Here is a 27,129-nt window from a genome sequence, read left to right as displayed (position 1 = left end):
ACTGAAGACAATGGACCCTGAGAGAAATGGGGCTTCCTTGAATTGTGCACCACTTCCACAGAGTGGATGAAACACAACAAAGTTACACTCTGAGCCTTTTTTCCAGGAGAGGGGGGGGGGGGTTTGTGTCGGAGTTCCCTGTTCCACCTGTAGGAAGTATTGTAGCTGCCACATTAGCCTGCTAGCGACACTGGTCCCTGAGGGGGATTGGGTGTGCCAGGTAGATATGTTAGCAAGTGAAACACACGCACACGAGAACACACACGCAAAACGCATTGTGTTCAAAGTGGTGTGTCGTTAACGCCTCTGGTAGTGTTGACTGTTAAAGGTCCCGTCTACCAGTATGAACCAAGCGGGAGACTAATCATTGCAAAAAAAACTTTATTAGGTTGTTAGAGTGTGAGGAGAAAATATAAAGTGCTTTACATTGAGCAAGAGAAAAAAGGAAAGCAAATGGTACTTATTGTGAAGACTGCGAGGGAAACAGACTGCAGGTAGGAGAGAAGGCAGTAGATAAGTTGACACCACAGTAGAGACAACTACTTGACGATTTCTGATCATTTCATTGGTCCTCAAGAGTCATTCATCATCGTTTTAAGATGTTCTGTAGATATGACATCACCTGCCTTCACATTTCAGTGATGTTGTCCTTAATAGTGTCACTTGTGAAAACCTGCGTTCACAGGGGTTCTCCAGGACTGTGTTGGAGAGAATCAGTCGGTCACATGGCATAGTCAGGTAGTTATCCGCCTGTTACAACACTGAAAGGCTGCTTCTAGTAGAACAGAAATACTGCCCATAAAGTATCACGTATTGCAATACTATTACGATTATACTGATATTGTTACTTAAGAGTTCAGTATTCAGTAGTAACTTCTAGAGAGACAGCAGGCTATGAGAACAACCCAAGGAAGGCCACTGTTCTTGTCTATTAATGTTCTGTACTATGTCATGTTTCGTGTGTATTAGGATCCCCATTAGCAACAGCTAATGGGGATCCTAATACAATTCCCCCCAAAATCCTTGGGAGTAGACAGAGTAGAGAATCATTCATAGCTGCTTTAAACTCAGATGAAGAAAAGTGTTCTGAAACAAAACTCCAACCAAATTAATCTCAGTAAAGAAAGAGGAAGTCGAAAAAAACAGTGCATATGAAGTGAGAGAGACAGGAGATGTAGAGAAGGATATCTATCTTGTTAAAAGAAGACTCAATAGATTTAAGGCATTTTCCCCATCCCATCAGGAACTTGGAAACTGAACATCATTGGTTAGGCTCTTGTGGTCAAGGCTGATGAATAATTCCACTGTAAGACTTTTGTTTGTATTCTAGACCAGGCTTGGTTCAAATTACGATTGTGGTTGTGAGCCCGGAGAAGGTTGAGCTGCTATGCGGTACACTGCGGTCATGGTCTTCTCTGGGTCATGGTCTACTCTGGGTCATGGTCTACTCTGGGTCATGGTCTTCTCTAGGTCATGGTCTTCTTCTTGCACTCGACAGAGCAGAAGAGCATGCCCTGTATGGCCATGAAGCGCTCTCCAATGAGACACTTAGCACAGCAGGAGCACTGGAAGCACTGGGGCTCAGCGTGCCAGTGGAAATCCCCGTAGGACACACGCTGGGCCTCGGGCTCCACTGGGTTCTGACAGGCCGTACACACCTGGAGAGAGGGGGGATGTTTGTTTAATCACACGTATACAATACACATTGTACATTAAATACAGTGTCACACACACGTACAAATACATGCACACACACTCTCCCTCTCTGTCCTTACCGCGGCGTGGCTCTTCATGTAGCAGGGCTTGCAGACAGGCTTGTTGTTCTCCATAACGTAGGTCTCTCCAGCCAGAACACAGTCACAGTCAAAGCAGCAGAAGTGCTTCAGATGCCAGTTCTGGTCCTCGGCCTGCGTGTACTCATTACTGAAGATCAGCTGCAGACACACACACACACACACACACACACCAGGTTAACATGGGAGGTAGAATTGGGAAATGATTATTTTTGTTTTCCACTCATATTTAAAAAGATACTCCAGCTCTGACATTCTTGCTCCACAATGTGTTTAATGGATCTCATCACAGCCCCCGCAGCGTGGCTTCTCACTGTCTCCGTAGTGGCGTCCGCGGTACAGCTGTCCCTTCTTCGCTCACCTCTGACCTCTCTCCTCCTGCCTCCCCCTCCTTTCCAACCCCTCACCTCGTCACAGCCCCCGCAGCGTGGCTTCTCACTGTCTCCGTAGTGGCGCCCGCAGTACAGCTGTCCCTTCTTCCAGAAGTAGATCATGTCCACCAGGAGCTCTGAGCAGGTACAGCACACGAAGCAGGCTGGGTGCCACAGCTTGTCGTAGCCAGCACGCTCTGCGTACACCGCAGGCTCACCCTGACGCATGGGCAGCTGGCACTGGTGGCACGACTGGAGGAGGGGAATGTGGACAGAAGGAGAAGGGGGGAAGGAGAGAGTGGGTAGGAGGGAGGAGATGAGATGGAGAAATACACCAGAAAATACCTTTGTTAGCAATGCCCTCACTAAAACAATGGCCCTGTAGCACAGCCTCATCCTGTTCTTTTATGCCATTATAAACTTAAATCATAATCATCATTTTGCAGTTTAAGACACTGCCTGACAGCTCCCATAAATCCAAATGTTCATTCAGTTGGAATAAATAACTGCATATGGGGAGACACGGTAGAAAGACAGACAGGCAGTCTGTAGGGGTTTGCATGAGCCAAAACTCTGTTTAGATGGAAACATTTTTCAGTCACGCTTCAAAACCATACTACACAAATCATTATGCAAAGCTATTCAAAATGATTCACTCATATTTTCACTTCTGGCTCCATCTTGTGGCCAGTTGAATGTCTGTCCTCATTCTACACTTGTCAACAGTATTCTCTGCTGAGAATATCATTTCACCTAAAATGTGACTGTTCTACATTTCAACTCCAGCATATTTTCCTTGAATATATGGACATTGAACGAGAGCGAACAACAGAGAGAGAGAAAGAGAGATAGAGACTGCATCCATGACAATAAACAATATGAAAAGCTTGGTTCTAGCAGCAGTGACTGGGACAGATGCTTCATATTAAAGTTAGTTGAAGTATAGTTTAACAGACAACACACACTTCATGAGATGAAGTGGTCCCCACCCTACAGCTAAGGCTTCTCGGAGAGAATCGCTCCCTTGTTCAGTCATTCTCTAGTCTCTCTAATCTAATCGTAGCTCCACAAAGCCGCCTGTGTCTGAAGTGAGTCTGACAGTGGAACAGTCTCACAGTGCAGTCCATTCCCACTCTTTGATTTGGTCCCCTCCCTGTATTCTCTCTCACTCCCCCAGATTTAAAAGCATTAGATGGGTGAAAACAATATGGTAGAAATTCCCTAACCATTCAAAAGGCTATGGGGGGGGGTCATATGCATGATGAGGAGAAAGGGCATAGGAAAGAGACCAAATCAGGGAACCAGAATGCACCAACTGACTAATCAAAAGGCTATCTATCTATCTATCTATCTATCTCTCTTTAATATCCATGATGAAGGAAGTGAGAAAGGACATAGGAAGGTAGGATAATGTTTACGTCACTTTAATAATGTTTACATATCTTGCACTACTCATCTCATATGTATATACTGTATTCTATTCTATAATATTCTACTGTATCTTAGTCCATGCCGTTCTGTCATTGCTTGTCCATATATGTATATATTCTTAAATCCCATTCCTTACTAGTTTTGTGTGTATTGGGTATATGTTGTGATATTGTTAGATAATACTGCACTGTCGGAGCTAGAAGCATAAGCATTTCGCTACACCCGCTATAACATCTACTAAACACGTGTATGTGACAAATAAAATATGATTTGAGGAAGGAGGGGGACCAAATCTGAGGATAACAATCCACTGTCAGTCGGTCACATTCTCGCTCTCTCTTCGATCTGAGGGTATACTTACGTAGTGTCCACAGGGTCCAGCCAGGTGACCTCCAGGGGCTCCCGGAGTACCCATGGCCCCAGCGGTGGCAGCAGTGCCCATGTCTCCTGGTCCACCTTCTCCTGCCCCAGGGTATCCTCCAGTCCCCATCCCAGGCTGAACCTGTCCCGCTTGTCCGAGTACACCTCCAGACACAGGCCTTGTCTGATGACCAGGACCTGCAGGCCCAAAGGCTCCCCCAGCCCCAACTCCAGGCCCAACTCCAGGCCCAAAGGCTCCCCCAGCCCCAACTCCAGGCCCAAAGGCTCCCCCAGCCCCAACTCCAGGCCCAACTCCAGGCCCAAAGGCTCCCCCAGCCCCAACTCCAGGCCCAAAGGCTCCCCCAGCCCCAACTCCAGGCCCAACTCCAGGCCCAAAGGCTCCCCCAGCCCCAACTCCAGCCCCAACTCCAGGCCCAAAGGCTCCCCCAGCCCCAACTCCAGGCCCAAAGGCTCCCCCAGCCACAACTCCAGGCCCAGCTGGAAGCCCAGGGGCTCCCATCCCATGTCCTCCCATGCCTGGTGCTCCCTGTCCTGGTCCTCCCTCCTGACCCGGAGCCTGTCCCATCATCATCTCCTCAGGCAGCTTGATGTCTCCCACTCCCAGGGCCTCGTCTTTGTACTTGCGGACAAACTGCTGCATCTGTTTGACCTCTGCAGGGGTCAGCTCGTGGCACTTGGCCGGATCCTGGTCATGCTCCGGTAGCTGCACTGCCATCTGTTGCCGGCGGTAGGCCGCACCCTCCGTTCCCGCTATGGGACGCCTCTCTGGGGGCAGGAGCTCAATGTAGCGTACCGCCTAACGGTCAAGTGGAGAGCAGAGGAGAGAGAGTGTTAGGACTTTCTTAAGAAGAGAGAGAGAGAGAGAGAGAGAGAGAGAGAGAGAGAGAGAGAGAGAGAGAGAGAGAGAGAGAGAGAGAGAGAGAGAGAGAGAGAGAGAGAGAGAGAGAGAGAGAGAGAGAGAGAGAGAGAGACAGGAGGATAGGAGAGGAGAAGAGAGAAAGACAGGAGGAGAGAGAAGAGAGAGAGAAAGACAGGAGGAGAGGAGAAGAGAGAGAGAGAAAGACAGGAGAAGAGAGAGAGAGAGAAAGACAGGAGAAGAGAGAGAGAGAAAGACAGGAGGAGAGGAGAAGAGAGAGAAAGACAGGAGGAGAGGAGAAGAGAGAGAGAGAGAAAGACAGGAGGAGAGAAGAGAGAGAAAGACAGGAGGAGAAGAGAGAGAGAGAGAAAGACAGGAGGAGAAGAGAGAGAGAGAAAGACAGGAGGAGAAGAGAGAGAGAGAAAGACAGGAGGAGAAGAGAGAGAGAGAAAGACAGGAGGAGAAGAGAGAGAGAGAAAGACAGGAGGAGAAGAGAGAGAGAGAAAGACAGGAGGAGAAGAGAGAGAGAGAGAAAGACAGGAGGAGAGGAGAATATGAAGAGAGAAAACAATGATAGAAGGAAAGAGGGAGGAAGAGTCAGAGGAACAAACAGAGAGAAAACAAAAAGGATAGAGATACACAGATAAAGAGACAAAGCGACAAAGAGAGAGAGAGAGGCAGTGAAGATCTACCGGTCTTCCCTGGGCTTGTGACTTAAATTAAGCTGTGTTGCTGTGCTGATCTTGTTAAGGGAGAGCTGGGGAGAGGCAGCCAGCTGTTATAAGACATCTTGCAACCTCTCCCTACTTACTCCCTAACTACCACTATTTAACTACACATACTTGTTGAGGGATATGAAGAGATACAAAGTGTGACCTCTAGTGGACAGTCTGTTTCTAATGATTAGCCTGGTTAAATCAGACTGAACCTAAATCAGACTGAACCTAAAATCAGACAACCTACATCAGATTGAACCTACTAACATTGTCAGTTTTTTACTAGGCTAGGCCATGAGGCCATTCCTTACAGAAACCAAGGAATCAGTACCGGTAAAGTGATTTTAGACTGGTGTTCTCAACCCTGGGATTATCATAGGTATTACGTTATTGAACAGAAATTGTAGTTATACCCTTACCATGTACTGTTTGAGCCCTGGAGGAGCCCACTCATAGGTGACAGACTTCATGGGCACGGCGTCCTTCCTGACTGGCAAGACGTTGGCTGACACAGCAGTGGCTCTGATTGCCCCAGGTTTGGGCATGGTTGCGGGCCCAGCCCCAGCAGCGGCCCCAGCTCCGGCCCCAGCACCATAGCTAGCCACAGCTCCAACTCCAGCCCCGGTCCCAGCACCATAGCCAGCCCCAGCTCCAGCCCCATAGCCAGCATTGGCTGGCACAGTGTGGGCAGATTGGGGACTGTATGGAACAGCGGTTCCTGACATGGGGCTGGCGGAGATGGAGAAGGTGACCTGGTTGCCCTTGTATGTGGGGACGCCGTCGGTCTTGAGCTTGGCGATGAGGCCAGTGTACTTGGTATCCTCGAACAGCTTGCCCACCTTCCGGTTATCATCAGAGTTCATCTGCACATCGTGGTCCGTCAGCCCACACTTACAGTTCCGGCAGATCTTTCTGTGATGGGAGAAAGACAATGGGGAATAGGTTAGAATAGATGTTTGGTTGTGTCTAAGTACTCTCAAAATGTCTAGGTTTCCTTTATTTTACATTTACATTTTAGTCATTTAGCAGACGCTCTTATCCAGAGCGACTTACAGTTAGTGAATACATTTTTTTTTTATACTGGCCCCCCGTGGGAATCAAACCCACAACCCTGGCGTTGCGAACGCCATGCTCTATCAACTGAGCTAAATCCCTGCCGGCCATTCCCTCCCCTACCCTGGACGACGCTGGGCCAATTGTGCGCCGCCCATGAGTCTCCCGGTCGCGGCCGGCTGCGACAGAGCCTGGATTCGAACCAGGATCTCTAGTGGCACAGTTAGCACTGCGATGCAGTGCCTTAGACCACTGCGCCACTCAGGAGACAGATGATCACCTTTATGATCACCTAACCAGGAAAAGCTCTACCCACTGGGCACAGACGTCAATTCAACGTCTATTCCACGTTGGTTCAACAACATTACATTGAAATGATGTGGAAACTGTTGATTCAACCAGCGTGTGCCCAGTAGGTAGGCCCTATAGCCCTCAAACTCAACGCTGGTCCGCCACTGCATTTTTTTATTGTTCTCCTCTAATCAGGGACTAATTTAGACCTGGGACACCAGGTGGATGCAATTAATTATCAGTTAGAACAGAAAACCAGCAGGCTCCGGACCTCATAGGGTAAGAGTTGAGTACACCTGCCCTATAGTGTAAGCAAGTCAAAGGCGTTTTGCTAGCTAGATAGATAGCTACCCTATTGCTTTCACTCTAGTTTGCACAAGTCTTTTCAGATCAGTGGTCATGGAAGAGAAGAGGAATAGGAAATATTCATTACTTTTGGGACACAGTCACAAGCCTGTGTGTGTGTGTGTGTGCGCATTTGTGTGTGTGTGTGTGTGTAAGTGGAGCTGTGGGAGACAGGATACTGGACAAGTGAGGTCACCACACTTCCGCTAAGATGGGATGAGTGATGTCGTCGCCTTAGGATCAAATGACACAGAATAGCTTTCCTGTTCCGTTCTTATTTCCACAGACTGGGCTTGCCCTGCGTGTCTGACCATGACCAAGACCGAAGCCCTCTGTGTGGCATTGTGGTGGTTAGGTGTTGCCATAGCGACTTTCCACCCGCAGTAGGCACCGGGGCACCTGTTGTGATGTCTTCAGGGAAGCTAGCCGAGTGTGGATAATTGTCGGGGGAAGCGGGAAGCAGGAAGGCTGGCATGGCATGAGGGGACAGTGGGACACACAACTATTTTCATGAGTCATTGGTCCAGATAAAGACTGCATTGTAAGTCCGGGAATCAGACAGGAAGTCAAAGTAATGTAGGACATTTCAGTTCTACAGTTAATTCAAATTTAAGAGGACAAAAACTGTAATAGTATCAACAATGATCGGGTGCAACATGCTTTCAGGGCCTGTGGCTTTCCCTGTTGTTGTGAAGCTAAGAGAAAATAAGCATTGTTGTTGGCCACACTGGGTTCATATTGAATTCAATATACACTACCAGTCAAAGGTTTGGACACACCTACTCATTCCAGGGTTTTTCTTAATTTTTACTATTTTCTACATTGTAGAATAATAGTGAAGACATCAAAACTATGAAATAACACGTGGTCCTCTGTAGCTCAATTGGTAGAGCATGGCGCTTGTAACGCCAGGGTAGTGGGTTCGTTCCCCGGGACCACCCATACGTAAAAATGTATGCACAAATGACTAAGTCGCTTTGGATTATTATATATATATATATATATATATATATATATATATATATATATATATATATATATATATATATATATATATATATATATATATATATATATATATATATATGGAATCATGTAGTAAACAAAAAAGTATTAAACAAATCAAAATATATTTTATATTTGAGATTCTTCAAATAGCCACCCTTTGCCTTGATGACAGCTTTGCACACTCTTGGCATTCTCTCAACCAGCTTCACCTGGAATGCATTTCCAACTGTCTTGAAGGAGTTCCCACATATGCTGAGCACTTTCAAGGCTGCTTTTCCTTCACTCATCGGTCCGACTCATCCCAAACCATCTCAATTGGGTTGAGGTCGGGGGATTGTGGAGGCCAGGTCATCTGATGCAGCACTCCATCACTCTCCTTCTTGGTCAAATAGCCCTTACACTGCCTGGAGGTGTGTTGGGTCATTGTCCTGTTGAAAGACAAATGATAGTAGGACTAAGCCCAAACCAGATGGGATGGCGTATCGCTGCAGAATGCTGTGGTAGCCATGCTGGTTAAGTGTGCCTTTAATTCTAAATAAATCACAGACAGTGTCACCAGCAAAGCACCCCTACACCATAACACCTCTTCCTCCATGCTTTACGGTGGGAAATACACATGCACATCTCACAAAGACACGGCAGTTGGAACCAAAAATCTCCAATTTGGCTCTCCAGACCAAAGGACAAATTTCCACCGGTCTAATGTCCATTGCTCGTGTTTCTTGGCCCAAGCAGGTCTCTTCTTATTATTGGTGTCCTTTAGTAGTGGTTTCTTTGCAGCAATTCGACCATGAAGGCCTAATTCACACAGTCCCTTCTGAACAGTTGATGTTGAGATGTGTCTGTTACTTGAACTCTGAAGCATTTATTTGGGTTGCAATTTGAGGTGCAGTTAACTCTAATGAACTTCTCCTCTGCAGCAGAGGTAACTCTGGGTCTTCCATTCCTGTGGCGGTCCTCATGAGAGCCAGTTTCATCATAGTGCTTGATGCTTTTCGCGACTGCACTTCAAGAAACTTTCAAAGTTCTTGAAATGTTCCGTATTAACTGACCTTCATGTCTTAAAGTAACGATGGACTGTCGTTTCTCTTTGCTTATTTGAACTGTTCTTGCCATAATATGGACTTGGTCTTTTACCAAATAGGGCTATCTTCTGTATACCACCCCTACCTTGTCAAAACACAACTGATTGGCTCAAACGCATTAAGAAGGGAAGAAATTCCACAAATGAACTTTTAAGGAGGCACACCTGTTAATTGAAATGCATTCCAGGTGACTACCTCATGAAGCTGGTTGAGAGAATGCCAAGAGTGTGCAAAGCTGTCAAGGCAAAGGGTGGCTATTTGAAGAATCTCAAATATATTTTGATTTGTTTAACACTTTTTTGGTTACTACATGATTCCATATGTGTTACGTCATAGTTTTGATGTCTTCACTATTATTCTACAATGTAGAAAATAGTAAAAATAAAGAAAAACCCTGGAATAAGTAGGTGTGTCCAAACTTTTGACTGGTACTGTATGAAAAAGTATTCAAGAGGAAAGAAAAACGTTTTTGTGCACTGCACAGACACAGACACACAACAATACAGAGCAATACAGTACAAACCTCCAGAAGTGCAGCTCGAACCCCTCACACTTTTCTTTGCATTTCAGACACGCCGCCCCAGCGCCGATCTCGTGGCCCAGGGTCATCTGCGAACAGACAGAACACAACACAACAATGACATTAACAGACGCACACGGTCTGGAGAAATTATTTCATACAATAGATAGTTTCAAGCCAGAGCTTGATATTTACTGTAGTTCATATGGTACAGTCACTACTTAGGCTTAGTTGTTTTGGGATGGCCTCTTCAAATACCCTAGTTAACAGAATCTGCAATGTTCTGTTAGTGTACAGAGTCATCTTGACATTTGCGTATAAACAAGCCTAACAACAAATTCAAAACAGAGAAACTGATGTCCCGTTAATCCCCAATCCCCCCTCAGATATATTCCAGATTTGATGCTTCAAGCAACAGCCTACTTTTCTCAACCATTCTGCATGTATTCTCTGCTGTTCTGATTCCTTTACCTCAGTGCCTATTTTGGTCAAATATTTGGCACCTCTAAAGTTGTGTTAGGCTACTTGCCAACTAAACAAGACTCACTAGGCTATAGGCCTAATTCCAGAGTTTATAGTCACAGCCATACTGTAGTATCCCCTTCCCCCTTCACATTTGCATCAATCAGACAAACTTCTCTACTTCAAACACCAGTGTTGTCCGTCTTGCACCGTCACAGCTGTCTGAGCCCTTATATGGTCAAGTATTCCACGGTTCCAGGTTGCATCCCAAATGGCACCCTTTTCCCTATACAGTGCCCTATTTACATTTACGTCATTTAGCAGACGCTCTTATCCAGAGCGACTTACAGTTAGTGAGTGCATACATTTTTTTCATACTGGCCCCCCCGTGGGAATCGAACCCAGAACCCTGGCGTTGCAAGCGCCATGCTCTACCAACTGAGCTACACGGGGCCTGGGCCCTGGTCAAAAGTAGTGCACTACATAGGGAATAGGGTGCCATTTGGGACACAACCAAGCACACTCTCCTGTTTGGTGAAGGCCGTTTTTGGCTCAGGGGGCCCTGAATGTGGAGCAGTGAGCCCCCCTCGGCCTTTGGGAATGTGGAGCAGTGAGCCCCCCTCGGCCTTTGGGAATGTGTAGCCGGCCTCTACAGAGGAATGCCAAGCTAAAGCCAGACTAGAGCTTTTAAGAGCATGACCTGTAAATAATATTTACATTAACCATCACCCTCTTTTCTCCACTTAAAGCTGCAATATGTAACTTTTTGGGCGACTTGACAAAATTCACATAGAAATTAGTTATAGTATAGATCTGTCATTCTCATTGAAAGCAAGTCTAAGAAGCAGTAGATCTGTTCTATGTAAGCTATTTCTATGCTTCCCGTTTTTAAGTTTCCTTTTTGTGTCTTTTACTTTCTGTTTTGTACACCAGCTTCAAACAGCTGAAATAATATTTCTGGTTATGGAAAATATATTTCACAGGGGTTTAGATGGTACAATGATTCTACACTATACTTGCTTGTTGTCACAAACTGAAATTAGGCGAACTATTCTAATTTTATCAACCAGGAAATGGCGGAGAGATTTCTGCATAGGGCATCTTTAACAATAGTAAATTATTATAAAGAAAGGGAAGCCTAGCTATTGGTGAGTCAGACATAAGGCTCTGCAAAGTGTCCATTGTCCAACTCATCTTTTCTGTTTTCAAAAGTCCATCTAACTGTGCCTTGCTTGCTTCATCTCTTCTGAAAATGTACACTGAACAAAAATATAAAAACGCAACAATTTCAAAGATTTTACTGAGTTACAGTTCATATAAGGAAATCAGTCAATTGAAATAAATGCATTAGGCCCTAATCTATGGATTTCACATGACTGGGAATACAGATATGCATCTGATGGTCACAGAAACATTTTAAAACAGTAGGGGCGTGGATCAGAAAACCAGTCAGTATCTGGTGTGACCACCATTTGCCTCATGCAGCACGACACATCTCCTCATGCAGCACGACACATCAGGCTGTTGATTGTGGCCTGTGGAATGTTGTCCCACTCCTCTTCAAAGGCTGTGTGAAGTTGCTGGATATTGACGCAAACTGGAACAAGCTGTCGTACACGTCGATTCAGAGCATCTCAAACATGCTCAATGGGTGACATGTCTGGTGAGTATGCAGGCCATGGAAGAACTGGTGAGGACGACATAGCGCGCAGATGAGAGACAGTTTGTGCAGAAATTCTTAGGTTGTGCAAACCCACAGTTTCATCTGTGTGGCTGGTCTCAGACGATCCCGCAGGTAAAGAAGCCGGATGTGGAGGTCCTGGGCTGGCGTGGTTACACGTGGTCTGCGGTTGTGAGGCCGGTTGGACGTACTGCCAAACTCTCTAAAATGACGTTGGAGGCGGATTATGGTAGAGAAATTAACATTCAATTCTCTGGCAACAGTTCTGATGGACATTCCTGCAGTCAGCATTCCAATCGCACGCTCCCTCAAAACTTGAGACATCTGTGGAATTGTGTTGTGTGACAAAACTGCACATTTTAGAGTGGCCTTTTATTGTCCCCAGCACAATAAGGTGCACCTGTGTAATGATCATGCTGTTTAATCAGCTTCTTGATATGCCACACCTGTAAGGTGGATGGATTATCTCGGCAAAGGAGAAATGATCACTAATTTGTTCACAAAATTTGAGAGAAAAGCTTTTTGTGCATATGGAACATTTCTGGGATCTTTTATTTCAGCTCTTGAAACATGGGACTGACACTTTGCATATATAAATATTTGTGAATCGTTTCCTTAAACTTCTAGGGAACACCCTAGAAGCCTCTCTTTCCAGAAGCCCATTAGGGAGATATATTGATCACTTTAGGCTACTGATTCATGAAGATAGACAAGTGTGGACTAGAGCCGTGTCAATGTAAATAAATGGCTCTGGTATGTTCTACTGTTCAGTAAAGCACTTAGGCTATGAGTATAATGTTTACAACTAGTCTAGCAATGATATAGGGTGCGTTCCTCTGCCCAGGCTTTACTGACACATACCAGATCTTACAACGCCTGGATAGGTATTTTAGGTATCAGCTAACCACATCATATGTTATAGCAATCAGCCAGTCGATGACGTAGCACGCAACCATTGGTTGATGCATGCAACGTCTTATCAGGGGAACATGACCAATGACACATTGCCATGAGTCACTTGCCATGAGGCGTCTCAGGTTGACAAGGGAAAAGTAGCCACAGTCCAGAAAATCTGTGAATTTCAAATGATCTTATGAGCAAGGGCTCAAATAAATCTTGAGCACTTGATGCCTTCAGAATGTATTAACTGAGTTATATTATTGATGGAATCTTTTAAGCTAATCAAGCATAGACAATCAAAATAAGTAGTTTTCTTTGATCAAAGGTCATTAGCAGTTTGACACAATTATCAGGGTCTCACATTTATGATTAGTGATCTAGTAATTATCGCGGCTTCACGCTGGTAATCTACTGAAGGTTAAAGGCCAATTCTGCGAAGCTTTCCCTTTGTGCAAGCGCATGGACCTTGATGACAGCTGACAGATGAGGGCTGTCTGGAATCATGGAGCCCCCACTCCACTCTCATGCCTTAATCTCTCTTAATCTCTTGACAGTTGAATTAAATGAGAATTAACAGAGAATGGTCCTCTGTTATAATGCAATAAATGCAATTGAGTGACTCAGTGGATGTAGTAGGTGCTTTCTTTGTCAAAAAGATGCTGCATCAGACGGTATCACTGATGAGAGCTCGCGCGTGGGAGACCGGACGTCAGTCCTCACCTTCAGAATCTGATTATTGAAACATGATATTGAGATAAAGTCACCAATGGCTACGATGCAAAGAATGTCAATATATATATTAGGACAACTACGGGTTTGATATTTTTATATTTGATAAACTGACCTTGCACAGAAGCAAGAAGTTCGAGGTTCTAGCAATTGGCTACATATTTCTCACATATATAGTATTTTACAGTCAAAGGTAGTCTATGTAGCAAAAGTAGCTGGCTTTAAAGACAGGACGAGCCATCTTCCTTGCTGACTTTGCTAGCTTGTAGGATGTACCTCTAAGGGCGTTGCCATGTCTTATCTGGAACTACCCACAGGCATGAGGACTTACCTTCTTGATTTCCTTTTCTACCTCCATTTTCAGTTCCCCGCTGTAGGCTATGCTGGTTTAGTCCCGCCGTAGACTTTCAAAGTAAACACACAAAAACTTGGACTGACTTTAAGCTGACACTTATCTTTAGAAACACAACCGAGAGTTGATAGATTTTTACTCTGCCACCACTTCTTCCGGAACCGTCCCGTTCATTGCTTTGTTACTACGAAAAGCTTCCGCTATCTACAAATTCTTCAACTCTGGACCAATAGGAATTGAGAGTGCAACCAATAAACGTACAGGACAGCCAATCATCGTTTAGCGAGGGGGGCCTCCTCAACAATAAAACAAAAATGAATGAACATGTAAACTACAGTAGTCTATAGGCTAATCCTTTCAAAGCTGTTTTGTTGGGTGTGGCTGTATTGGTTCTGGTGGAGCAAATATATCAGGTAGTCATAAGCCTATTGTTGTTAGTGTTTATAGTCAATACTTTTTACTATTAAATATGTCCTCTTACAGTATATGCTGATAGTTTTGGGGGGATATTTGACAACATACCAGACAGAGGAGCAGCAACTTAAATGTATCTGTGTGCAACACATTTCACATTTGTTACAGAGATGAATAGTATGTCTGCCACGCAAATGATACATCGACCCTCTGGCTGATTGGTTGAGTCTTGACACAGTCATGGATATCAGCTGTGTTTACTGTATAGCCATCCCTCCCAATCTAAAGCCTGCACATACTTATCATGTAGATGCAGGAAGTGTGTAGTAATGATGTGGTTTAGAGACGTCCTACCTCATGTGCATCTGTTTTGCTGTCCTTTTAAAAGAAGGCAATGGGTGTTTCACAGCTTGTGACCTTGTGTAACTGTGTTACAGACAAACTGCAAAACAGGCGGGTATCTAGGCAACTGTATAGATAATCATAAAATCATCATTAGGGGATGATTTGTGTAATTTCTCTAAATCATGATAAATTCTAATTTAATTTATTTCAATGCAGGCATGATTTTGTATGCCCTGTCTTTGCCAGCTAGTATGCAGAATAATCTTGCATGTCTGAGAGAAAAAATAAATACAAAACAAAATATTGTTAGACAAAATAAGGTCACGGTTCAAATGCATTCTTCAGGATTTTGTCCACAGTGCTACTTGACAAATGTATTGCTGTGTCTTTGAGAGAAATGTATTGTGGGTGTGCCTGTCTGTAAGTTAATGATTTACTTCTAGATATGGAAAAACCAACATGTACTGTATCTTTGCTCTGTCATTCTTGTTATCAGCTCGATTGCATAAGACAGACTACAGTTACCCTTTTTAGAACATGCACAGGGAGGGCAGAGAGATCTGGTAGTGCATACTGTTTTAGTCTCAAATTAGAGGGCCTATATCAACCAAACAGGTAGCCTAAATGTAATTGAACAGTTTGTCAAATGATGTCTTAATAATCCAACTGTCTTCCCAGCAAACAGTGAACATTCTTACCTCCTACAGCGTTCACACAGTAGACACCAAATAGAACCTTTCAATTCAATCTGGCAAGAGGAAAAATTATTTGAGGAGTGATATTTTGAAAGCAAACAGCCTAACTATCTTTTTGTGTGTCTTTTTTTTGTACTTTTACCTATTTTTCGTGATATCCAATTGGTAGTTACAGTCTTGTCCCATCGCTGCAACTCCCCTACGGACTCGGGAGAGGCGAAGGTCGAGAGCCATGCGTCCTCCGAAACACAGCCCTGCCAAGCCGCACTGCTTCTTGACACAGTGCTCGCTTAACCCGGAAGCCAGCTGCACCAATGTGTCGGAGGAAACACTGTCCAGCTGGCAACCGAAGTCAGCTTGCAGGCGCCCGGCCCACCATAAGGAGTCACTAGAGCGCGTTTGGACAAGGAAAACCCGGCCGGCCAAACTCTCCCCTAACCCGGACGACGCTGGGCCATTTGTGCGCCGCCTCATGGGTCTCCCGGTCACGGCCGACTGTGACACAGGCTGCAGCCTAACTATCTTAAAACAGTTCCCTTTCACTATGCTACACTTTCTGTTTAAATGTAGCTCTGCTGATTATAGTGTTGCTGAGTCTGACACTAACCAGGCAGTACTGTAGCACAACTTCCTGAATACAGGCTGGCTACAAATGCATTAGCCTACATCTGGTGCTTTGTCAAATGTGGCCCTTTTGCCGCCCTTCATAACATGTCATGGCATTTGCTTATGAATGCTTTCTGAAGCATCTAAATAGGCCATGTAAAGGGTTTATAAAGGCTTCATTAAGCCTTAAAAGTTATTGTTTGTGTAAAGCTGGACCGAGCATTGGATCATGGCTCTATGGTATGGGTATTGACATCATCTTGAGGTATTTGTGTAGAAACACACATCAGTCAAATGCCTTAACTTGTAGGCCTATTATACCCACTATACATGTTTGTTTCAGATGTATTCATAAATACATGTATTTTTATATCAAACTCAAACTAAAGCAAATACTGGCAAAATGGATGGCAAAGGTACAGAAACGACCCATCTGGTACTTCCCAGGATCTCCTGGCTGGCATGGGAAGCAAAGCAGCAGGCATCCCATGCAAGTCCCCTTAAACAAGGTCATGTGATCAGGACCATGGCATAAAAGGTTGTGGGCAAGGCGTATGTCTGTACTCTATTGCAATGATGAAAGGACTGCTGGTCTTGACTGTGCTGTTTGTGGCCATTTTCGGCAAGGAAACATTTGAGGGGTGAGTGGACACACCAATGGTTGGTACTCATTTTGGGGAATATGTCTAATTCTATTTGGTGTCATGTTTGATATATCACCAGTAGTTGCTTTATAAAGATTGATGAACCATAGGAAGGGTAATGAAAACATATAATATGCCATTTAGCAGACGCTTTTTTCCAAAGCGACTTACAGTCATGTGTGCATACATTTTTACGTATGGGTGGTCCCGGGGATCGAACCCACTACCCTGGCGTTACAAGCGCCATGCTCTACCAATTGAGCTACAGAGGACCACTATGTCATGCTTGCCTGATTCTGTAGACATGAGTTGCTTCTTCAATCTGCGTGACAGTCAGGCTTTATTACTTTTCAATAAATTCAAATGAATCATTAAAGATGGCTACTCATGGAGGAAAGGACAGAGAATATCTCAATGTTAACTGTTGAGAGGAAGCAAAGCTTATGGTCAAGGTTGACTCCAACTGTAAGTCATGGTGTTGCTAAGCAGACGTTTCACCACAGTCTATGCAACTCAACTTTTCCTCTCCCTTTCTCAACTCCAACCTCCCTCTCTGACCATGACTCAAGCATAGTTCAAATCTGAATGGTTCTCCTGTCTTTGCAGTGACCAGGTCCTTCGTATCACTGCGAAGGATGAGGTCCAGCTCGCTCTCCTGAAGGACCTGTCTGAGATGGAACATCTCCAGGTGTGGCATGACAATGATCATCATCATCATCATCATCATCTCCACCACTAAAGCCACATACATCTTACCCCACCACCTCATTCAAAACACTATAGCCTACTGCATTGACATTTCCATTTCAAAGCGAAGTTCGACAAACATTGCTATGAACACAGTATGAATTCGAATTAATTCACTAGCCCAAGAACTGGGAGGGAGAAATATATGTTTGTCATGGTCATGGGCAAAGAAACTCAAAAGGGGTGATAATGTTAATTAACAATAATTTTGATCCGATTGTGCAACCACATCCTGAAGGAAGATGGATCCTTCTAAATATGCTATTGGACCAAAAACAGATTTGGCTATTTAATCTATATGGTCCAACTATTGATGATCCACACTTCTTCGAAAATATATATAATAATCTATTGAGCTCACAAGTAACAATTGAATCGATTATTATGGTGGGAGATTATAAAATGGTTTCAAGTACCTCAAAGGACCGTAAAGGAAATCACACTACAAACTATCACCCTCATGCACTTAAGGAGATCACGAATATCATGGATACATTAGAACTAGTAGATATATGGAGGCTAAAGAACCCTGACCTAGTGAGATATACATGGAGGAGGCTTAATCAAGCTAGCCGTCTTGACTACTTCCTTGTGTCATTCTTGCTGGCATCACAATTTACAAAAGTATTGATAGGAGACCGAATGCGATCGGACCACCATCTAATTGGCCTCCACATAACTCTTGCAGAATTTCCACATGGACGCGGATATTGGAAATGTATTCAAAACCTACTGGATGACAATTTGTTCTTAACTAAGACAAAATAATTCATATTGGCTTTTTTTCTGCAGAACATACACTACCATTCAAAAGTTTGGGGTCACTTAGAAATGTCCTTGTTTTCTAAAGAAAAGCATTTTTTTTGTCCATTAAAATAACATCAAATTGATCAGAAATACAGTGTAGACATTGTTAATGTTGTAAATGGCTATTGTAGCTGGAAACGGCTGATTTTTTATGGAATATCTACATAGGCGTACAGAGACCCATTATCAGCAACCTGTGTTCCAATGGCACGTTGTGTTTGCTAATCCAAGTTGAACATTTTAAAAGGCTAATTGATCATTAGAAAACCATTTTGCAATTATGTTAGCACAGCTGAAAACTGTTGTGCTGATTAAAGAAGCAATAAAACTGACCTTCTTGAGACTAGTTGAGTATCTGGAGCATCAGCAATTGTGGGTTTGATTACAGGCTCAAAATGGCCAGAAACAAAGACATTTCTTCTGAAACTCATCAGTCTATTCTTGTTCTGAGATATGAAGGCTATTCCATGCGAGAAATTGCCAAGAAACTGAAGATCTCGTACAACGCTGTGTACTACTCCCTTCACAGAACAGCGTAAACTGGCTCTAACCAGAATAGAAAGAGGAGTGGGAGGCCCCGGTTCACAACTGAGCAAGAGGACAAATACATTAGAGTGTATAAACAGGCGCCTCACAGGTCCTCAACTGGCAGCTTCATTAAATAGTACCCGCAAAACACAAGTCTCAACGTCAACAGTGAAGAGGCGACTCCGGGATGCTGACCTTCTAGGCAAAGTTGCAAAGAAAAAGCCATATCTCAGACTGCCCATCTTAATCTTTTATTTTTATTGGCCAGTCTGAGATATGGCTTTTTCTTTGCAACTCTGCCTAGAAGATAAGCATCCCGGAGTCGCCTCTTCTTAAGTCCGCAATCTGGATCCCTGCACGGTCTCATTGAAGATCACTTTTCCAGCCTCTCTGGACTAAAACTAAAAGTGTACCATATTAAGTATTGGATCGTTAAAATACACAATTTTTACACTACTGTACCTTGTAGTTTACCCGATGGTGAAATAGACATACTTGGTATTCATATCTCTAAAGATATAAACAAACGTACCACAACCAATTTCAATATAAAGTTAGCAAAAAATGTATGGATAAGTCACATTGATTAACTCTTTGGTCCTATCACAGTTTGCTTACTTACTTATGGCGCTGCCTACTCCAGACGATTCGTTTTGCAAATCATATGAGCAAAAAATATTTCACTTTATTTGGAACGCTAAGCCAAACAAAATTAAACATGCCTATTTATATAATGAATATGAGTTTGGGGGGCTGAAATTATTAAATATTAAAGCATTAAACCTCTCACTAAAAGCTTCACTCATTCATAAGTTTTACTTAAACCCAAACTGGTTCTCCAGTAGATTACTAAGAACATCCTTTGTTAAAGAATTGCCTTTTTGAAATGTTCTGATTCATTTCTTAAACAAGCCATACAAAGCTGGTTACAATTATTACAACAAATATTACAACAAATATTATAGTTTAACTCAAATATTGATTGATAAAAAAAAGTTATGGTGGACTTATGTCACATATGCAGCTATCGAAAATATATGGGAATGTTTGTTCATTTAAAAGTTACAACCAACTGATTGCAGCTTTACCACAAAAATGGAAGAGGCAAGTGGAAGAGGGAGAAGGTAGGGTTTGGTTGTTTGTCTACCATATATTAAAGACAACAATTTGCTGAAAAAGACTGGCATAAATAGACAAATATACCAGTTTCATTTGATGACAAAAATGTTGACAGGTGCGCCATACAGGTTGCAAAATAGCTGGGAAGAGATTTCCGATGTACCGATTCCATGGCACAATATTATACAAAATTATTCTCACCACCAGAATACTGTATATATACAGTTGAAGTCCGAAGTTTACATACACTTAGGTTGGAGTCATTAAAACCCGTTTTTCAACCACGCAACACATTTCTTGTTAACAAACTATAGTTTTGGCAAGTCTGTTAGGACATCTACTTTGTGCATGACACAAATAATTTTTCCAACAATTGTTTACAGACAGATTATTTCACTTATAATTCACTGTATCACAATTCCAGTGGGTCAGAAGTTTACATACACTAAATTGACTGTGCCTTTAAACATGATGTCATGGCTTTAGAAGCTTCTGATAGGCTAATTGACATAATTTGAGTCAATTGGAGGTGTACCTGTGGATGTATTTCAAGGCCTACCTTCAAACTCAGTGCCTCTTTGCTTGACATCATGGAAAAATCAAAAGAAATCAGCCAAGACCTCAGAAAAACAATTGTAGACCTCCACAAGTCTGGTTCATCCTTGGGAGCAATTTCCAAACGCCTGAAGGTACCGCGTTCATCTGTACAAACAATAGTACGCAAGTATAAACAACATGGGACCACGCAGCCATCATACCGCTCAGGAAGGAGACGTGTTCTGTGTCCTAGAGATGAACGTACTCTGGTGCGAAAAGTGCAAATCAATCCCAGAACAACAGCAAAGGACCTTGTGAAGATGCTGGAGGAAACAGGTACAAAAGTATCTATATCCACAGTAAAACAAGTCCTATATCCACATAACCTGAAAGGCCGCTCAGCAAGGAAGAAGCCACTGCTCCAAAACCGCCATAAAAAAGCCAGACTACGGTTTGCATCTGCACATAGGGACAAATATCGTACATTTTGGAGAAATGTCCTCTGGTCTGATTAAACAAAAATAGAACTGTTTGGCCATAATGACCATCGTTATGTTTGGAGGAAAAAGGGGGTGCCTTGCAAGCCGAAGTACACCATCCCAACTGTGAAGCACGGGGGTGGCAGCATCATGCTGTGGGGGTGCTTTGCTGCAGGAGGGACTGGTGCACTTCACAAAATAGATGGCATCATGAGGAAGGAAAATTATGTGGATATATTGAAGCAACATCTCAAGACATCAGTCAGGAAGTTAAAGCTTGGTCGCAAATGGGTCTTCCAACTGGACAATGACACCAAGCATACTTCCAAAGTTGTGGCAAAATGGCTTAAGGACAACTAAGTCAAGGTATTGGAGTGGCCATCACAAAGCCCTGACCTCAAACCTATAGAACATTTCTGGGCAGAACTGAAAAAGCGTGTGCAAGCAAGGAGGCCTACAAACCCGACTCAGTTACATCAGCTCTGTCAGGAGGAATGGGCCAAAATTCACCCAACTTATTGTTGGAAGCTTGTGGAAGGCTACCCAAAACGTTTGACCCAAGATAAACAATTTAAAGGCAACGCTACCAAATACTAATTAATGTATGTTAACTTCTGACCCACTGGGAATGTGATGAAAGAAATAAAAGCTGAAATAAATAATTCTCTCTACTATTATTCTGATATTTCACATTCTTAAATAAAGTGGTGATCCTAAATGACATAAGACAGGGAATTTTACTAGGATTAAATGTCAGGAATTGTGAAAAACTTAGTTTAAATGTATTTGGCTAAGGTGTATGTAAACTTCCGACTTCAACTGTATATATATATATACAGTTGAAGTCGGAAGTTTACATACACCTTTCTCACCAAAGTATGTTCATCTCTAGGAGACAGAACGCGTCTCCTTCCTGAGGGGTATGACAGCTGCGTAGTCCCATGGTGTTTATACTTAGTACTATTGTTTGTACAGATGAACGTGGTATCTTCAGGCGTTTGGAAATTGCTCCCAAGGATGAACCAGACTTGTGGAGGTCTACAATTCTTTTTCTGAGGTCTTGGCTGATTTCTTTTGATTTTCCCATGATGTCAAGCAAAGAGGCACTGAGTTTGAAGGTAGGCCTTGAAATACATCCACAGGTACACCTCCAATTTTTTATTAAATTGATTTTACCTTTATTTAACTAGGCAAGTCAGTTAAGAACAAATTCTTATTCACAATGACGGCCTACACCGGCCAAACCCGGACAACGCTGGACCAATTGACTCAAATGATGTCAATTAGCTTATCAGAAGCTTCTAAAGTCATGACATCTTTTTCTGGAAATTTCCAAGGTGTTTAAATGCACAGTAAACTTCTGACCCACTGGAATTGTGATACAGTGAATTATAAGTGAAATAATCTGTCTGTAAACGATTGTTGGAAAAATGACTTGTGTCATGCACAAAGTAGATGTCCTATCAGACTTGCCAAAACTATAGCTTGTTTTACAAGAAAGTTGTGGAGTGGTTGAAAAACACGTTTGAATGACTCCAACCTAAGTGTATGTAAACTTCCGACTTCAACTGTATATTAATATATATATATATATATATGTATATGTGTATATATTTATATATATATATATATATATATATATATATATATATATATATATATATATATATATATATATATATATATATATATAGGGCATACAACAATCTCAGCTCTGCAGATTTATTTGTGAAGAGACAGAATCATTAGATCATTTATTCTGGTATTTGATCCCCTGCTGATTTTGTAAGTTTGCCTACTGACAAAGAAATGGATCAGTCTATAATTTTAATGGTAGGTTTATTTGAACAGTGAGAGACAGAATAACAACAAAAAAATCCAGAAAAACGCATGTAAAAAATTATATAAATTGATTTGCATTTTAATGAGGGGAAAAAGCATTTGATCCCCTGCTGATTTTGTACGTTTGCCCACTGACAAAGAAATGGATCAGTCTATAATTTTAATGGTAGGTTTATTAGAACAGTGAGAGACAGAATAACAACAACAAAATCCAGAAAAACGCATGTCAAAAATGTTCTAAATTGATTTGCATTTTTATGAGGGAAAAAAGCATTTGATCCCCTGCTGATTTTGTACATTTGCCCACTGACAAATAAATGGATCAGTCTATAATTTTAATGGTAGGTTTATTTGAACAGTGAGAGACAGAATAACAACAACAAAATCTAGAAAAAATGCATGTCAAAAATGTTATAAATTGATTTGCATTTTAATGAGGGAAATAAGTATTTGACCCCCTCTCAATCAGAAAGATTTCTGGCTCCCAGGTGTCTTTTATACAGGTAACGAGCTGAGATTAGGACCACAATCTTAAAGGGAGTGCTCCTAATCTCAGCTTGTTACCTGTATAAAAGACACCTGTCCACAGAAGCAATCAATCGATCAGATTCCAAACTCTCCACCATGGCCAAGACCAAAGACCTCTCCAAGGATGTCAGGGACAAGACCTACACAAGGCTGGAATGGGCTACAAGACCATCGCCAAGCAGCTTGGTGAGAAGGTGACAACAGTTGGTGTGATTATTCGCAAATGGAAGAAACACAAAAGCACTGTCAAGCTCCCTCGGCCTGAGGCTCCATGCAAGATCTCACCTCGTCTGAATGATTCAGAGGAGAACTGGGTGAAAGTGTTGTGGTCAGATGAGACCATAATCGAGCTCTTTGGCATCAACTCAACTCGCCGTGTTTGGAGGAGGAGGAATGGTGCTTATGACCCCAAGAACACCATCCCCACCGTCAAACATGGAGGTAGAAACATTATGCTTTGGGGGTGTTTTTCTGCTAAGGGGACAGGACAACTTCACCGCATCAAAGGGACGATTGACGGGGCCATGTACCGTCAAATCTCGGGTGAGAACCTCCTTCCCTCAGCCAGGGCATTGAAAATGGGTCGTGGATGGGTATTCCAGCATGACAATGACCCAAAACACACGTCCAAGGCAACAAAGGAGTGGCTCAAGAAGAAGCACATTAAGGTCCTGGAGTGGCCTAGCCAGTCTCCAGACCTTAATCCCATAGAAAATCTATGGAGGGAGCTGAAGGTTTGAGTTGCCAAACGTCAGCCTCGAAATCTTAATGACTTGGAGAAGATCTGCAAAGAGGAGTGGGACAAAATCCCTCCTGAGATGTGTGCAAACCTGGTGGCCAACTACAATAAACATCTGACCTCTGTGATTGCCAACAAGGGTTTTGCCACCAAGTACTAAGTCACGTTTTGCAGAGGGGTCAAATACTTATTTCCGTCATTAAAATGCAAAACAATGTATAACATTTTTGACATGCTATTCTGTCTCTCACTGTTCAAATAAACCTACCATTCAAATTATAGACTGATCATGTCTTTGTCAGTGGGCAAACGTACAAAATCAGCAGGGGATCAAATACTTTTTTCCCTCACTGTAGCTTGTTTCTGGTCACAGGTTCAGGAATGGTTTAAAAAAATCACAACATTCTTTTAATATGAACCCTACAAATAGCAGTGTTGGGCGATTTGGAAAGCCACAGTCAATCAATCAACAATATAATAATATTCGTAGGAAAGGTTTTCCTCTTTAGCTCACAATCTGTGGATACTATGCGATTAAAAAGGTTCAAAATACATGTAAAACATCACAGCACAGAGAGAAAGACAGTAGTTGAACAGTTTTGAACAAATACATTTCTTCAAAAATGAAGAAAAAGCAAGAAAGAGAGAGAGAGCTAGCTATATTTCTTATTTTTTTCACTTTCACTTATTTAGCTATTGAATGCAGCTAGCTAGTTGAGCCTACTCAAACATCTTGCTCAAACATAGAGGGATGCTATGTTACCTAGCTGGCTATGGCTATCCAACATTGGAACTCTTCCAAGTCAAGGTAAGCTTTTGGTTTTATTAATTTATTGCCACCAGGGCCCGCCGGTGTAACTGCTAAACTGGTTGTACACTGTACTGCATGATTGTAGCGGGTTTACTAACGCGTTAGTTCTAGTACCTATGTTGACTTGACATTAGCTAATATAGTGACAATGATGTAGGCTGTGTGTAGTGGTTAGTGATTATGATATGAAGGTTATACTTGGAAAGGTTTTTTCGCCTGGTCACAGACAGCTGATGTGTTGTGAATGTGCACTGAAGTCCACAAGCGAAAGGAAAAGGTGAGAGGAGGAGGGCACGTAGAGCGAGAAGAAATTATCCAACGATCAAAAGGATCATGCTGTTTGTATGTGGCTGCTATGCAACTGAACTGTGTTTGCATGTGATCAGGGGTGTATTCATTCTGCCGATTCTGTTGAAAATGTTTCTTAAACGGAAGTGAACGGAACAAAACGGGGATAAACATACCTGAGTTTGTCCAATAGAAACTCTCATTTGCAACAGTTGGACTAATGATTACGCCCTAGATCAGCTAGATGCAGGCAAGATTGTGCTAGGTGGTATTGAATGTGTCAATGTCTGTCACCATGATTACTCAAATTTCTCTCGACCTCTGCACCTACGTTGTAAACGTTCATTCATAGGCTAGGTTGTAGCAACCTCATGATGGGTATAGGGAACATGTGAGTATCATGTAGTAGCCTAAACCTATCAATGTTACATTGAGCTGGGTGGATGGAATATGAATGACACTAGCTGTTCAAAGTGCTTGCTTTGTTGGCTTAACATGTTAACTTGTGTTACTCCCTCCTCTCTCCTCCCTCCTCTCTCCTCCCTGCTCTCTCCTTCCTCCTCTCTCCTCCCTCCTCTCTCCAAGCTGGATGTGTGGATGGAGCCCACTGACCTCTCCACTCCTGTGGACATCAGAGTTCCCTTCACCAGCCTGCAGACCGTCAAGGCATTCCTGGAGACTGAAGACATCCCGTACTCCGTCATGATCATGGACTTGCAGGTAGGATCATACACACACACACACACACAATATAATTATGGGGTGGGTAGGAGTCAAGGAGGAAGTGACTGAGGTCAGGGCGATTACTTCAGTCTTTACTTTGTCTTGAAATAGTATATCCATGTCATGACTTACAGTAAATAAATAAGATGGTTGAATAAGATTATGTGCAACAGCTCAATTTGATCTGGGCTCACAATGATAAAAATATATTGGATAAGTCATATGGGATACCGACATATTGTTTCATAATAGTGTTATAAATCATTATAAAGTGTTTTAAAGCCTTGTAGTGACCTTTGACCCCTGTTTTGCCCACAGGTTATGTTGGACGACGAGCAGGACCAGATGCTGAGTGCCCGTGCCGCTGCCCCCAGAACCACAGATGACTACGACTACTCCAACTACCACACCATTGCTGATGTAATTACCAACCCATCACACAAGCAGCAAGGAGAAATGGCCCATTTCACATGATCACTCTGAACTCACATTGAGTGAGACATCTTTAATACTGTCATCGTAAGACCCACCTAAGAATGCTGAAACCAAAGCAAGACACTGTTTTCTGTTGTTGAAACCTACAGTATTTTGGGGAACACTTTATTTGAAATGTCCTTAACACATTCAAAAGGAGAACATAAGGATTTATGAAAAGCTTATGTCAACAACCTCTCTCTCTCTCTCTCTCTCTCTCTCTGTCTGTCTGTCTGTCTGTCTGTATGTCTGTCTCTCTCTCTCTCTCTCTCTCTCTCTCTCTCTCTCTCTCTGTCTCTGTCTCTCTCTCTCTCTCTCTCTCTCTCTCTCTCTCTCTCTCTCTCTCTCTCTCTCTCTCTCTCTCTCTCTCTCTCTCTCTCTGTCTCTCTGTCTCTCTCTCTCTCTCTCTCTCTGTCTCTCTCTCTCTGTCTCTCTGTCTCTCTCTCTCTGTCTCTCTCTCTCTCTCTCTCTCTCTCTCTCTCTCTCTCTCTCTCTCTCTCTGTCTGTCTCTGTCTCTGTCTGTCTCTCAATTCAATTCAATTCAATTCAATTCAATAGACTTTATTGACATGGCAAGTTAAATTTCTTACATTGTCAAAGTATACATATAACAAAAATGGTGGGACCAACAGCAATAGCAGTAGTGGAAATGGGATTACCATTAACAGCAACTACAACAACAATATTCATGAGAATAACAATACATTAAAGCAATAGTAGTCGACCAGTCTCAACATAACTGAAAATACACATTACATGGTATGAAAGCCAAAACAAAACAATAAATATTATTGACATTACATTACACTTTTCACTGGCTGTCCCTCAG

The 27,129-nt window shown here is 42.8% G+C and overlaps 2 protein-coding genes across 2 annotated transcripts in view; one reads left to right on the top strand and one right to left on the bottom strand.

Annotated features, from left to right (window-relative positions):
• Nucleotides 1-364: 364 nt before the first annotated feature.
• On the bottom strand, nt 365-14,180 carry LOC311134497 (testin-like). The gene is made up of 7 exons (XM_084168196.1): nt 13,954-14,180; nt 9,854-9,939; nt 5,968-6,460; nt 3,957-4,772; nt 2,201-2,416; nt 1,776-1,934; nt 365-1,658 (listed from the first exon to the last, which is right to left on the bottom strand). Exons 1-7 carry the CDS (start codon nt 13,978-13,980, stop codon nt 1,467-1,469), a joined length of 1,989 nt encoding a protein of 662 aa, XP_084024322.1. The 5' UTR covers nt 13,981-14,180; the 3' UTR covers nt 365-1,466.
• Nucleotides 14,181-16,607: 2,427 nt separating this feature from the next.
• cpa5 (carboxypeptidase A5) overlaps nt 16,608-27,129 on the top strand; it is a gene marked incomplete at its 5' end in the record, with an annotated part of 17,531 nt that continues 7,009 nt past the window's right edge. Inside the window, 4 exons of the mRNA XM_084168107.1 lie at nt 16,608-16,675; nt 17,285-17,366; nt 25,689-25,823; nt 26,145-26,246. Of these exons, the coding sequence (XP_084024233.1) occupies nt 16,608-16,675; nt 17,285-17,366; nt 25,689-25,823; nt 26,145-26,246 (387 nt within the window). The remainder of the gene's footprint in view (nt 16,676-17,284; nt 17,367-25,688; nt 25,824-26,144; nt 26,247-27,129) is intronic.

The sequence above is a fragment of the Coregonus lavaretus genome (genome assembly GCF_964263955.1).
Source record: "Coregonus lavaretus genome assembly, chromosome: 9".
Lineage (NCBI taxonomy): Eukaryota > Metazoa > Chordata > Actinopteri > Salmoniformes > Salmonidae > Coregonus > Coregonus lavaretus.
The sequence above is the reverse complement of the archived record's forward strand: the minus strand, read 5'-3'. Positions and strand labels throughout refer to the sequence as shown.

What these genes read in the sequence shown, in the direction of transcription:
- LOC311134497 (XM_084168196.1), bottom strand. Translation starts at nt 13,980, where the DNA reads ATGGAGGTAGAAAAGGAAATCAAGAAG. An exon ending in CTGGACCCTGTGGACACTAC is followed by an intron (nt 2,417 to 3,956) that starts GTAAGTATACCC and finishes CCCCTCCTCCAG; the next exon opens with TCGTGCCACCAGTGCCAGCT. An exon ending in ACATGAAGAGCCACGCCGCG is followed by an intron (nt 1,659 to 1,775) that starts GTAAGGACAGAG and finishes CCCTCTCTCCAG; the next exon opens with GTGTGTACGGCCTGTCAGAA.